The sequence below is a fragment of the Rhinatrema bivittatum genome, chromosome 16 (assembly GCF_901001135.1).
Source record: "Rhinatrema bivittatum chromosome 16, aRhiBiv1.1, whole genome shotgun sequence".
Lineage (NCBI taxonomy): Eukaryota > Metazoa > Chordata > Amphibia > Gymnophiona > Rhinatrematidae > Rhinatrema > Rhinatrema bivittatum.
The window spans coordinates 34,509,973-34,523,919 of NC_042630.1; the positions used below are offsets into that span (position 1 = coordinate 34,509,973).

Sequence of the window (13,947 nt, forward strand, 5' to 3'; positions counted from 1 at the left end):
ACAAATAAATAAATGTGTGACTGAGGTGAGGTATCCTGCTAGTGTGAAGTTTGTGTAGAGATCTATAGCAGCTTGGCTTGTTCTGTTTTCTTAATAGGAAGTGTATTGGTGTTTAGGGCCTGGTGTAATATTTGCAGTGTTGCCTTTTCATAGATAAGATTTTTACTTTTTGAATTAATGCTGTTTTTTTAGTATGGAAGGCTTACTATATGTAACTGTAATTCAGTTTACTCATGGCTTTCTGAGGACAAAGCCCACACCCAACATACATTGCAATAGCCTAATGCCTTATGCATTCTAAGTGTGCTTTTTGTTTTTTTTTTTGCAGGGTTTTCTGGTTGGCACACAGCAACGCATGTAAAAATAATATAAATGCTGTTGTGATATCTTTACCTTAGAAGACTGGATTTTGAATGTCCTTTTTAATGTAAAATTCATTATTATAAATGCAGAATTTGTAATTGTGGGGGGTGTGGGCACAAGGCCTAGTCTGCCTTATGCCCTTGCAATGACTCGGCGAGAGTGCGCCGCACACAGACCTCCACCATTCCCCCATCTCCCAGTTCTCCCAGGGGGAAAATGCTGGAGAAAGGTGGGAAGCAGGTTTTAGGCTTCCTGGGAGTGTGGCGGGTTTGCCAACTTCCTAGAAACATCCCTCTGCCTCTCCTCTGGGAACTCTGACCCCCTTTCTTTCCCCTTCCGCAGCTTTTCAAATCACTAAAAGGGCCAGGCTGCACAGAGACTCCCCTCTTGACGATTTGATCTGTGTGGGCTGAGGTGGCGGGGGGGGGGGCACCATCTCATCCCGTCCCTCGCCTCGGGCAGCAGATTCTCTTCAGCCGCCCCTGGCCATAGCCGTGGCTCGCTGCGCTTTCACCTTGGGTCGGAGTTGTCCTGGCTGAGTATAGCGATAAGATGCAACCAGAAATCCACGTGGAAAGACTGCTTTGTCTGAGAACCCCAGTTCGACTGGGTTGAAGGAAACGATTATAGCTGTAAATATTTTCTGTAAGACTTTGTTCCCGCCAAGTAGACTAACGCTCTTCTCAGCCCAGTGTATTGACCAGCCTGTTCACCCTTACTGGTGGGTGGTCAGGGAAAAAAAACGTTAGCAGTACAATGGATTGGTTTAAGAGAAATTAAGAGACCATTTTTAGTAAAAAAAAAAAAAAAAGAAATTTAGGCTGAGTTCTGAAAATTACTCTGTTGTAGAAAATGTGGATATAGGGAGAGTATGAGACCGGTGCTCGCAGCTTGCTTACTCTGTGCAAAAGTTATAGCCATCAAACACAAAACCTTCCAAGAAAGGAATTTTAGTTCTACTGTTTCTCGAGGCTGAAATGGCAATTTCATGAGCTGAGTCAGAAGCATGTTTAGATCCCGAGAAGCAGGAGGATCTTTAACCGGAGATTTAAGACGAGTTAAGCCTTTCATGAATCTGGCTACTGTAAGTTTCTGGAAGACAGGACTTCCTCCCGACATCCATGCTATTCTCCTATAGCACTAACCTGAGTTAGTTTTCAATCCTGGGTCAGATAGGCTTAAGAGGTGTTGAAGTAAGAGGGGAGCAGGACACTTAAAGGGGGTCCTAATTGATTTGTGAACAGCAGATGGAAAATCTTCTCCATGTAAAGTCGCAAGATCTGGTAGAGCATTTTCTTGATGCTAGATTAACTTTATACCAGCAGGCAACTGCATAGAAGAGATCAGTTCACTGTAAACATCCAGGCAGTCAGAGCTAAGCACCGAAGGTTGGGATGAAGATGATTCCCATTGCACTGAGTGATCAGGGCTGGAAATATTTTCAATTTTGTTGGCTGCTGAACAGCTAGGCACGGAAGCTATGGAAACCAAGTTTGACATGGCAGAAAAGGGGCTAGCTAAATCTTTAGATCTTTTTCTCTTCTTTGATTTTGAATTGTCTTGGCTGTACGTGGAATACGAGGGCACACAGAAAGAAGTCCTTGATTCCACGGGGTTGAAAAGACATCCGTCATTAGACTGTTCCTTGCTGGTGTCCTGAAGCAGTATATGGGAACTTCATTCTTCTTATCTCAGAGTGCCCCAGAGTTGAAATGGGTCCTGTGCTGCCTGATGGCTGTAGTTGGCGTCTTAGCGTATCTGCCTTTTGGTTCTGATTCCCAGGGAGATAGACAGCTATGAGATACATCTTCTGGGTAACTGCCCATTTCCATACGGAGGTCCCATATTCAGCCACTGGCTCTTTGGCAGTTTAAGGTTCTCTAGCTATGTTAGCTGGCTAACAACTGAAAATCAACATTTACCCTTCTAACTTAGCCAGATAGCTGGCTCCACTTTGGGGAAAACCCCACCCTGTCCCTAAGCTAGCTGGATAACTTTTTAGTTACCTGGCTACCTTGAGGCTGGTCAGCATGATAAGATTTCCATATCCCATCATTCATCTGGCTAAATCTGAACCTAGCTAGACAAATGGCATTGAATATTGGCCTTACTGTCTCTTGCAGGCCTCTGGGCAACGAATGAAAGAGCCTGTTCCTGCTCGTTTGCTGACACAGAGCATTACCACTGGTTGCCTGTTTTGATCAACTTCACTATTCTCCTTTACCCTGAGAGTGGATACCTTTAGGCCACTGATGATTGCCCTCAGTTGAGGCGCCATCTTTCCTGGGGAGACCAAGTTCCTTGAGAGATAAAAGGTTGCTCGGACGAGCTCCCCATCCTTGGACGGAGGCATCAGTGGTTAAAGTGATTTTGAATTGAAGTTGCTGAAGAACCCGACCCTTCAGCAGATTTGCAGGATCCATTCACCATGTCAGAGAATGGTCGAGAGTGTTGGATACGTTCACTTTATGGGAAAGAGACTGCAGGTGCCACTGGGCCTGTGTCAATGTGAGATGTGCGAAAGGCGTAACATGGACTGTTGTTGCTAGGTACCCCAATGTTTTTATGAAAAGAGGGGCAGAAACTTCTTTCTGATCTGAGTCAGGATTATTTTGGCCAGTTCATGGACCCTCTGCAGAGGAAGGATTGCCTCTGTGAAGTCTATATTGGATTTTGGGAAACTGATGATGATTCCTAGGGATCGAAAGGTGTTCACGGTCCAGAGAGTGGAGGAACAGATTCTTGGTGTGGATCGATTATAAACCGGTCACCTAAATACGGAAAAACAAAAGCATTGTTCTTTCTTAGATGAGCAGCAATTGCTGTGAGGTATTTTGTGAACATCCTGGGTGCCTCGGATAGGCCGACTGGGAGAATGTGATATTGGCTATAGGGAAATGCGGAAATTTCCTTTGTCACTCGGGATACGTGTGTAGGTATCCTTGAGATCTAAAGTGATTAACCAGTCTCTGATCTTGAGATGCGAGAGGTTCCTGAAGGAATTTTTCTTTCTTCGGGTATTTGTTGAGCTATCTGAGGTGGCAGATGGAATGGAGGCCACCCGTTTTCTTTGGGATGAGGAAATACTTGGGAGTCGAATCCCTCATTGCTTTGTAATATTGGGGCGGGTACTAGTGCATTTGCACGGAGAAGGGCTGACACCTCTTGTTGAAGGAGTTGCAGCTGTTCTGCATTTGTGCAGTGATTCTTTCTAGGACTGTGTGTGGGGGAGAGGACTTGACATGCACTGTATGATCTTTAAAACCCAACAGTCTGTCATCACAGACCATAGTGGGCTGAAATGTTGAAACCTTCCTTCCACTGAAGGGCTGTCTGGTTCTAATGGGGAAGCTTTCTTGATACTGTAGTTAAAAACTAAGATTCACTTTTGTTTCGTGTCTGTTGGAGAGGTTTGGGCTGTGCTCTGGCCCCAGTACGTGGCCTGCTCTGCTAGGTTGTTCTGCTGAAAAGTAGATTTGCATGGCAGAACCGTCGCCTGTAGTGCAGAGATTGACTTTTCCTACTTGTAGCTGACCACAGTAAGGAGAGTGGAATGGTGATCTCTAATGAGATCCATTGTCTTTCACTTTCTCTCTGAAGAGATCATTTATTGCCTGAGCATGGCGTATCAGCAAGTTGTTTATGCTATCTTCATGAAGACCTGAAGCCCAGAGCCATGCTAGCCTTCTGGTGCTAATGGCTATACCCTACTGTACCTGAATGTAATCTGCTTGAAAAGTGAAATATAAATCAATACATAAAAATAAAATAAATACTGCAGATGCCATGAAGAGGCATCATAATCTGACCTAATTAGATGTTGCCCACATTCTTCCCCTTCTTAAAGAACAGGAACGAAATGATCCACAGAGATGGAAGGAAGACTTACTGTAGACTTACTGTACACAGCAGTGATGCGGTACCTTTACTTGTAGACGGTGCTGATCAAGTCTCTGTGCCAAAGAGTGATGGCACCTGTGTGTCAATGTGTTTTTCAGCACCAACAGGACCTGTCCTTATTCCTGAATGCTTCAGTGCCAAAGAGTGCAACTTTTTCTCTCTCTTTACCAAAAGGGATACAGTGAAGACGCTGAGAATTCTCTGAATCATGGTGCTTGGCATGAGAGGACCGTGCCCTTTTTGATTTTGGTGATGGTCCCTCAGTTGGCGATGGTTTCCTCTTAGTCAACCTGCAGACTTGAGGAGAACTTAAGAATTCTTTTAAGGTGAAACTTCTAGATCTTCTGGCCCTGGGGGACATTTGGACACAGGCAGTGTAGTTTGGAATATCATATGATGGGCTTAAATGTGAACACAGTGGTCATGTTGGTTGAATAAGGACATCTTGAAGGAGCAGTGAGGGTATTTTTTAAAGCCCGGTTTGCTATCCATTGTGAAGAGGGCTGAGGCAAGGTCAAACTCAATTTTGAGATGAAAACATAATACTATTACAAATTAAAAAAAATATTGGGGCAAAAATGAAAAATACTTTAAGAGAAGCAAAATTAAACTAACATAAAACCTCAAGTGGCTTAAAGAAGAAAAAAAGACTGAGGAATCCATGTGGTGATGGCTGCCCAGGAAGACCCATGAGAGGATTTTTTCTGTCTCGGCACTAGCAGATAACACCACCCACTAGGTTGGCTGACTACTGTTCTACTTGTTCATGAAAAACCACCCTCCTCCTAAATATCTTTTCCCCACACCATTACCTCCATAGATTTCATCTCTTCCCCAAATCATTCACCTCCATGGACTTCAGTGGCGTCATCCTCTTAAATGTCTCTTCATCTCCATAGACTTCAATGGTATCACACTCCTAAATATCTCTTCCCCACATCATTCACCTCCATGGACTTTAATGGTTTCACCCTCTTAAATATCTCTTCCCCATGCCATTCACCTCCATAGACTTCAATGGTGTCACCCATTAAATATCTCATCCCCACATCATTCACATCCATAGATTTCAATGGCGTCATCCTCTTAATATCTTTTCCCTGTGTCACTGCCAGTGCCAGTGGAAGGACGTCCATCCACTCTAGGCAGTGGTGTCATCATGCCATGTGATTCTTTCTCTCTTGATCTCCCTCTCTCCCCTTTGCTCAATTCTCAGTGCCAATAATTCCGAAAGTGAGAATAGCACTAACTGCACCTCCGCATCACCTGTTTGCGATCTCCAGTTCCCCGCCGCTCGACTCCTTCGCTTTTAAACACGGCGCTCCACCCACTTCCGCCGCCCTAGGCGGACGCCTAATACCTTGCAATACCACTGGTCATTGCCCACAATAGATTTATGTCACATTGCACAGTCTTACTCCACTAAGATTATGAATATTTCTAAAATGTTGCTGGGTGAGATGCGTGTCCTAGGGGATAGCCTGAAAATTCAGACCCTTTTATTCCCCTCCAGGATCAGAACAGGACCCTGGCCTTTGCAAGCTCCAGCTTGTGTACATCATAGTGCTGAAAGCGTTCAGTCATCACTCACGTGTTATATATATATATATATTTTTTTTTTTTTACAATTCTTCTGCCACCTGTCTTGGGGGTAGTGTTAATTGCAGAGTGACAAGTGATGCTGGCATGCCACGGGCCCTAATGGCGACCTCACCCATGGATCGCTCTGGGGAATGGGCACCACAGACTGCTCTGCTAAATTTCCAATAAAAGGTTAAACCTGTTGGGTAAGAATCGAAGTACAGATGTTCAGAGGGATCAGGCAGACACCTACTAAATTTTCAAAGACACGCGTCAAGTGTCTAAATGGAGTAGGACATTTTAACTTGGGCATCCAAAGAAAAAAGCAATGTACAGGGCCAGCTCTCAGCTACATTTTCAGCATATCAGTTGTATAAATCACCCCCAGTTTACTAGTGTTGTCCTCACTGCCTGTGTGATGCCACTCTTAAGGGTATAAGATGTGCGCGCTCCATTTATTAAGCTAAGATGATGCATTGCTAGGGCGTGCCCCATGCTGTACCTGGCCTTTGCTGAAAGACAGTGCATAGCTGGCCTAGACATTGCTCACTGGCATTATCGCTGGCAGAGCTGGTGCATGTGTGTGTGTGGGGAGGGGGAGGAGGATAGGGGCTTGAGAAAACTGAAATCGATGTGTGTGATTGACTGCCCTCACCCAGCACCTGCAGACAGGGAAGCTGAGCTCCCGGGGGTGTGGAGGTGGGGGAACCCCCCCCCCCTTGGGTTAGCCCTCACCGTTCTCCCTGGCTGGTAAATCATCCACCATGGCCACAGCTCTCCCAAGCTGGACGTAACCAGGCTATCGCTCTGCAGCCCCTTTACAGCCTTTTGTTTGTGGCTGTTTTTACTTTCTGCTTCAGTTTTGATCATCTGCAAAAAAGGAGAGGGGGTGGGGGGTGGGTTTGAATTGACAGGGCATTAATCAACCAGGGGTAAGACGGAAACAATCACTGGGTGGGGGAATGTGTGGCATGACCCCCCCCACCCCGCCACCTCAGTCTCAGCCTGAGGGCACAAACTCAATCCCGTAACAACACACACGCACACGCACATACGCACGCACACACACACGCACACACAAACACACACACACACACACATCCAGGAACAGACACACACACACACACACACACGCGCACACGCACACACACACATCCAGGAACACGCACGCACACACACATACGCACGCACACGCACGCACACACACACACACACATCCAGGAACACACACACGCACGCACACACACACATCCAGGAACGCACACGCACGCACACACGCACACACACACGCTCACGCACACACACATACGCACGCACACGCACGCACACACACACACACATCCAGGAACACGCACACACACATCCAGGAACAGACACACACACACACACACACGCGCACACGCACACACACACATCCAGGAACACGCACACACACAGGCACACGCACACAAACGCACGCACACACAAACGCACGCACACGCACACACACATACGCACGCACACGCATGCACACACGCACACACACACACACGCACACACACACACATCCAGGAACACACACACGCACACACACATCCAGGAACAGACACACACACACACACGCACACGCACACGCACACACACATCCAGGAACACACACGCACACGCACGCACACACGCGCACACACGCACACTCACACACACGCACACATGCACGCACGCACACACACGCACGCATGCACACGCACACACAATGTCCCTGCTCACCTTTTTGAAGCTGCCAAGCAGCAACAGCTAGGGCCTCCACCCCAGAGGCGGCTGCAGGCTGACACACTGGCCTGCTGCTAGGGTGAAAGCTACCGCCCGGACCTGGATGATCGATCCCCAGCCCCCAGGTCTGCCCATCTGGTCTCTTCAGCCTTTTTTCATGTTCTCCCTCCTAGGGTGAAAACGACATCCCCCAGCACCCAGCACCCCTTCCTCCTCAGCGCAGCGCACCCTAGGGGGGGCTTCTCGCGTGGCTTGTGCAGCTTTGATTTGTCCGACTTGCAATATAATTTTGTCATCGCTCTTTTTGCAAACTCTGACGATGCCTTTCCCCCTTTTGCTGCAAGGCCTGGATACACCCAGTGCTGGTCTGTCTTGCCAGCAGCAGCAGGAATCAATGCCAAGGGCGAGAGAGAGAGAGAGAGAGAGAGAGTCCCAGATCAAATGCAGATGTGTGTCATAAAAAGTATTGATAGGATCAGAGTCATTCATGATGATGATAAGGGCTGGTGAAGCACTTTCACGAGAGACTAATAGAGGGCAAGCTATGGGTCCCTGCCCCCAAGGGCTTACCGTTCTCAACACGAGCTCGGATAGCAGAGGAGGCGGTAGGAAGGCTTGTGTTCTTCTTCTGGTTTTCCCTTGCAAAAATCTATCAACACGGTTTAACCACTGGGTACAATTTAAGGCAAACACCCTCCTCCCTCCAAATGGAAATAACCTGCAGGTCAGTTTTGCTTTGAAGTCGCCCATCTTTTTTTTTTCTCCAAGGTTTTAATTTCCAGCAACTTCTGGAAGGTGTGGAAAGGGGGGTGGGGGGGGAGTGAGAGAAAGGGGGACCCGTGGGGAAAATATTGTAAGCAAATTCTTGGGCGAAAAAGCACCGAGGAGCTTCTGTGCTCTCCTACCTCCTGACTAAAATGTAAGAATCGCGTACAACTTCAACAGTGTTTCATGCCCAAGGTTTTGCTGGTTAGCAGAACTTCTCCTGCACCTCTCCTGTTCCAAGGAAGGCCCCCGGGTGTGTGTGTGTATGTGTGTGTGTGTGTGTGTGTGTGTGTGAGTGTGTGCATGTGCCAGCTTCCCTTCTTTCCACAAGCCTGCAAAATTTCCAAACGGTTAATCCTTCCGAAGGATCTACCAAATTTAGGAGAGAGAAATGGGAGGAAAGAAAGAGAACGAAGCTGCAAACAGACCGGGCCTCCCATTTCTTCCCCAGTCCCCCCCAGTCCCCCCCTGTAAGTAGCTGCGGGGCAGAGACGCCGGCAGAACGCGCCAATCAGTGCAACATCTGGGCCCCCAGACGGGTTCCCAAGCAGCCGCATCAACAATGCATGAGATGATCCTGATGGATTAATGGCATCTCGATGATATGTAGGCCTCAAAAAAAAAAAAATAAGGAAGGAAGCAACACCGACTCGTCACTTACTGTAAACGCGGATGAAACGTCTTCACCCTCCAAGGCTAATGGACTCCAAATGATGCCTTCCCTCCCCCCTCCCCAAACTCCTGGATTCATAGGTTGTGCGGGATGAGGGCTGCTTCCTCTTCCTCTAGGAAAAAGGTCCCAGGCTCGGCAAGATTTCTGGAAGAGAGGACCAAAATAATTCAGCACTAATCTGTATCTGCCATGGGGGAAAGAGGGGGGGATTTGGTCATATTTCTATGTTTGGTCTAAAGGCAGCAGATGGTGTACGTAGGGCTCCGTTTCTTTGTTTTGAAGTGGGGGGTGCGCAAGAGAAATGTTGAGTGAGCTACTAGTTTTAAGAGCCAGTAGTGGGATTGTGGAGGCCGAGCATCCTGGTTTCCTGATCTTGGGAACATGATTTTGTTTCTGTTTCAACAATTTAATTTCCAGTAAAAACAGCTCCAAATCTGACGTTTCACTCCTGATGAGATAGCAGCGTTCTAAATGTGCGGGTTTTTTTTTTTTTATTTTGTGTGTGGTTTTTTTTTTTAAGACTTCTCCTGTTAGGCACCACCATCATTATAAATCCAAGTAAACAAGGAGTGGTGCTGGTCATCATCAGAACCTCCTCCCCCTCCCCTCCATGCAGGTGTCGCAAAATGTAATACAGGAATACAGCACGGACAAGCGAAGAGTGGATGAAGGGCAAGGGGGGGGGGGGGTGTGTGTTCAGAAACCAAGCCACCTGGGAATGCTGCGGAGGCAGCGTTCACAGCCCATTGCCGGGAGGGAGTCGGTAACACTTGGTAACCGGATTGAGGGCCTGTGATTGGCAGGTTTCTGGAAGGGGCTCTGGTGTAACTGCCCCCCCTCCCCCCCCGGGCTGAGGACCGTAGGTTGGAAGAGGATATAATAGGGAGAAAACCTCCCAGGTATCTGCAAATGAAGGTTCCTGACAGCAGATCTCAGTCCTGGTTCCGAGTGAGCTGGAAGTACAAATGGAGGAGAAAACTGCCTGGGGTCCCCACAAAAACCTTTAACCCCCCCACCCCCCGGCAAAAGGCACAATGAATTGATATTCTGCGTAACCTGCAGCCAGCGCCGTCCGCTCCCAGTAAAGCAGGCACGGTGCACGGGCCCATCCGACACACAAACAGGTGAATTTTAAAAACTTGGGGCACGCTGAAGCCGGGAGGAACGCAAGTACGTCCGGCCGGCACGCGGGTTTTAAAAGCCTCCCGCGTAGGCGCGTATCTCCCCGTAGGCGCACAAGTGAGAGAGCCTAAAAAACAGGGGGGGTGGGGCATGGGCATGATCTGGGCGGGGTAAGGAAGGGACGCGGACATTCCGGGACTTTAAATATGAAATGTGCGCATTAAGTATTTTATGTGCACAAGCGCGCGCTGAGGGTCCCCCGTCGCGTAACTTCACTACTTCTACGGCTGACGCGTAAGTAGTAAAATGAAAAAACACTGGGCACGTGAGCAGGGTTTTAATGGTTGGGGCTGCGGGGAAAGGGAGGCAAATAACCTAGAGGGGTTTGGAAGTCCTGTCCCTTAACTGGGAAAACCAGTAATGACATCGGCGCGCGCGTCCCTTATAAAATCCCCCCACTTACGTGTTAAAGGCAGCATTTGGACGCACGCGTGTGCATCCGTATAGAATCGTGCGCACACGTACAAGGGTTCAGCCGTGCGTGCACCTACGCGCGTATGTTATAAAATGGCCACAGCCTTTGGTCCGAGCCGGCTTACGTGCGTACATGCATCCTTTAAAAGTCGCCATCAAAGCTTTTTTGGTACATCGATGAATTAACCACACCGGGGGGGGGGAAAACGTTAATTTAATTAACTCACTAAAACCTCCCCCGTATTTTAGTTCTCAGCAACAGAACAGCGGGCCCTCGGGAAAAGAGACGGCAGAATTTCTCCTGCGCGAACGAATTCGCCATCTTGCATGCTTGTGTCCCTTGTGCGCACGCCACGGCTGGGGGTTCTGCAGCCTCCATCGCTGACGATTCAGAGCCCCGTCCCCCGTCCCCCACAATGTTTTGTTGGCTTATTCTACGCCTCGAGCTGCTATTGAATCCTGAACGCCGGCGGCCTTCCCGGCCCCTGGAGACTGCCATGAGCCTGCGCTGACTTGTCGGCCGGATGGTGGGGTCTCCCTCGTCGATGAGAAGCAGCAAGATGACGGTCAGTCTTCTTCTTTTTTTTTTTTTTTCTTTTCCCTCTCTCTACAGAAACCTGTCCTCCAATTCTCTGACCTCTGTCTCCTGGAGAACATTTTACCCTCTGCCTCTTCAAGAGCTGTAAGTGAACATCCCCCCCTCTACCTCTCCCATCCTTCCGCTCACTCCATCACTCCTTTCCCTTCTTCTGTATGTCTCTTCCTCAGCAGGAAATAGGTTTAGGGGCAGTAATAAACTGGGACAACTGGGTCACTGCCATGACGCGCGGGCGGACTCAGTCCTGCTTTCATCTCCGTTCGCATCTGTGGGACTCCTGGATGCTGCTTTTTTTTTTTCCCTTAGGGAAATTAGGAATAAATGCACCGAGGCAATGGGGAGAGGGGAGATGGGACGATACGGAATCTGAGTCTGCCAGGTCCCTACCCTCTGACCAAGGGTGAACCCATGAGGATGCTGACCATATTCAGTAACTCAAAGTTCAGCTTCAGAAATCTGGCAGTTTAACATCTGGGTTGGGGCGTTTTTTTCAGATATGTGTTCCACTGAATCCCCGCTTTTCCCCGAGGTCACCCCCCCACCCCCCCAACGTTTCGGGATGTCATCGGGTAGAATGCGACCAGACAGAAGCCCTGCATTCAAAGTTCAAACAAAATGCAGATTCGGCCCAGTTGCTCCAAAAGGCTGAATGCTACAGCATTATGACATGCACTATTATAGGCTTTGTCCTGAGATACTTCAACGTCAGCCAGAAAATCAAGGCCCTGTGACACTCAAGGAGACCAAAAGAGCTTAATATCTCTCATTCTAGTCAATGGGTGCATACAAACGGAAGAATGTGCAACCCATCACAAACAACAAATACAGCATGGGCAGCAACAGTGCAAGCTTCCCACACACGCACAAACAGACACTGCCTCACCACAGCACAAATACATCCTTTAACATCAGATACTGTTTTGCCTCAGTTGAGCCCTAGAGGGGACCACCTTAAAGAGCAGAAAGTATTTGAGTTGCCATAGGATGGTCCTTCTCTTTGACAAGGTACCAAGTCAGTCACTTGCAAGTGAAGTCTTGCTGGTCTGATATCATGAAGGAGAGCTTTTTTTTTTGTGTTGAAGTTATGCCTTTTGCCTTATTCCCAAGAATTCTGCAGGGTAACCCGTTTGAGTGCTCATGCAAACTTTACTGGCTGCAGCGCTTGCAAAAGAAGGAATGGGCTGACTTGGGCAATCAGTCACTGAGCTGTAGGATGGACAGTGCCGACATCCAATTGGAGGACATGAGCATCGCCAACTGTGGTAGGTACCTTTCCCTGTATATTGTAGACACGCTCAAGCCATAACATATAGGGGGGGAGATCCGACTAACTTTAGGACAGCCCTATGGCCTGGCCAGAGTTAGCCGTCTAAATGGCTTTTGAATATCGACCTCAACGTGCTTAAGAAAGTCTGAAGTGTCATTGCTTTTCTTTTCCTTTCTTATCAGACCTGCCCCAGGTGAGCATCATTCATGAGAACCTCACGGTATTTGAAGGGGAGAACGTGACACTAATCTGCCATGTGGTAGGGCAGCCCCCGCCCAATGCAAACTGGAGCATTCCTGACCTGGAAGTCTACTCGTTTATTAAGGTAAGAGACAAGACTAGCCCCTATAAAAAAAAAAAATCTCCAGGGCTTGCCCTTCTGTTCATCTGTTCTCAGGTATAGACTTAGGTCCTCTCTTACCATACAACTTGTGCAAAAAAACTTCAGTTATACGACTAATTTTTGGTTTTAATTTACTGGTCTTAATTTTCACTCAAGTCTACTTTTTACTCAGTTTTACTTAATTTTACTCAATCTGTCACTCACTCTATGTTTAATACGCTAGCTGTATTACTAAATCTTTGATTTTATATTTTTATTATTCTCATGACCTACAACTTACTCTATGCTGTTATATGTACCACTCATGCTTACTAAGTCTGATGTAAATCTAAGTTTTTTGGTTTATCTGTAATTCCTATTACATGTAATAGATGTAAGACTAAGTTTTTTTTGGTTTATATATAATTCATTCTAAGTTCGCCATGTTACTTATACCCACATGTTCGATGTAATTTCTAACTTTAGTTCTCTGTAAACCGACGCGATATGTACTAGTACATGAACATCGGAATATAAAAGCCTTTAAATAAATAAATAAACCCATCATATAGGGGGTTAGAAACCCTACCGTCTTCCCTACTTTAAACGAGACTCGTAGAGATTGGCCTCCTGAAATACAGAGAAGGGACATCATGGAAGTCGCAGGGTGGCTTAAGTTCCATGTCAGAAGCTGGGGATTGGCTGGCTATGGCACTTCTAGGCCAGCGTTGGGCCAGCAGCCTTGTATGCCAAAACAGCCTATTGTTGTTGGCTGTTATCTAACACACTTTAAAGTGTTCAAGAGTGACGTCATGCTTCAAAATCAAAGAGCACTAGCAGATAAACCCGGACTTGACTGCACTTAAACTTTTGGCATCTGTGCTAGGATTTGCATTGTGCGGGGTAATTTTATAACAATGCGCGTAAAAAAAAAACCCCCAAAAAAACAAAAAACGGGCAAATGTGCATGCGGGTTACATCTGTTTTCGAAGCAGGTCTAGGCACGCAGACCCACTTTGCAAATTATCCCACCAGATGTACCCGCACAGATTACACCTACTAAATCGTCCGCCCAAGTGCACCCTTTTTAAAAGCTCAGAGTATGCGCGCACGTCCAAAAACCCTTCTCACCT

The 13,947-nt window shown here is 47.4% G+C and overlaps 1 protein-coding gene across 2 annotated transcripts in view; it reads left to right on the forward strand.

Moving 5' to 3' along the window:
- NTRK1 (neurotrophic receptor tyrosine kinase 1) overlaps positions 1 to 13,947 on the forward strand; it is a 68,237-nt gene that overhangs the window by 15,573 nt on the left and 38,717 nt on the right. For both annotated transcript variants that reach the window (XM_029581810.1, XM_029581811.1), the window contains exons 4-6: positions 11,241 to 11,309; positions 12,333 to 12,487; positions 12,675 to 12,817. In XM_029581810.1, the coding sequence (XP_029437670.1) occupies positions 11,241 to 11,309; positions 12,333 to 12,487; positions 12,675 to 12,817 (367 nt within the window). The remainder of the gene's footprint in view (positions 1 to 11,240; positions 11,310 to 12,332; positions 12,488 to 12,674; positions 12,818 to 13,947) is intronic.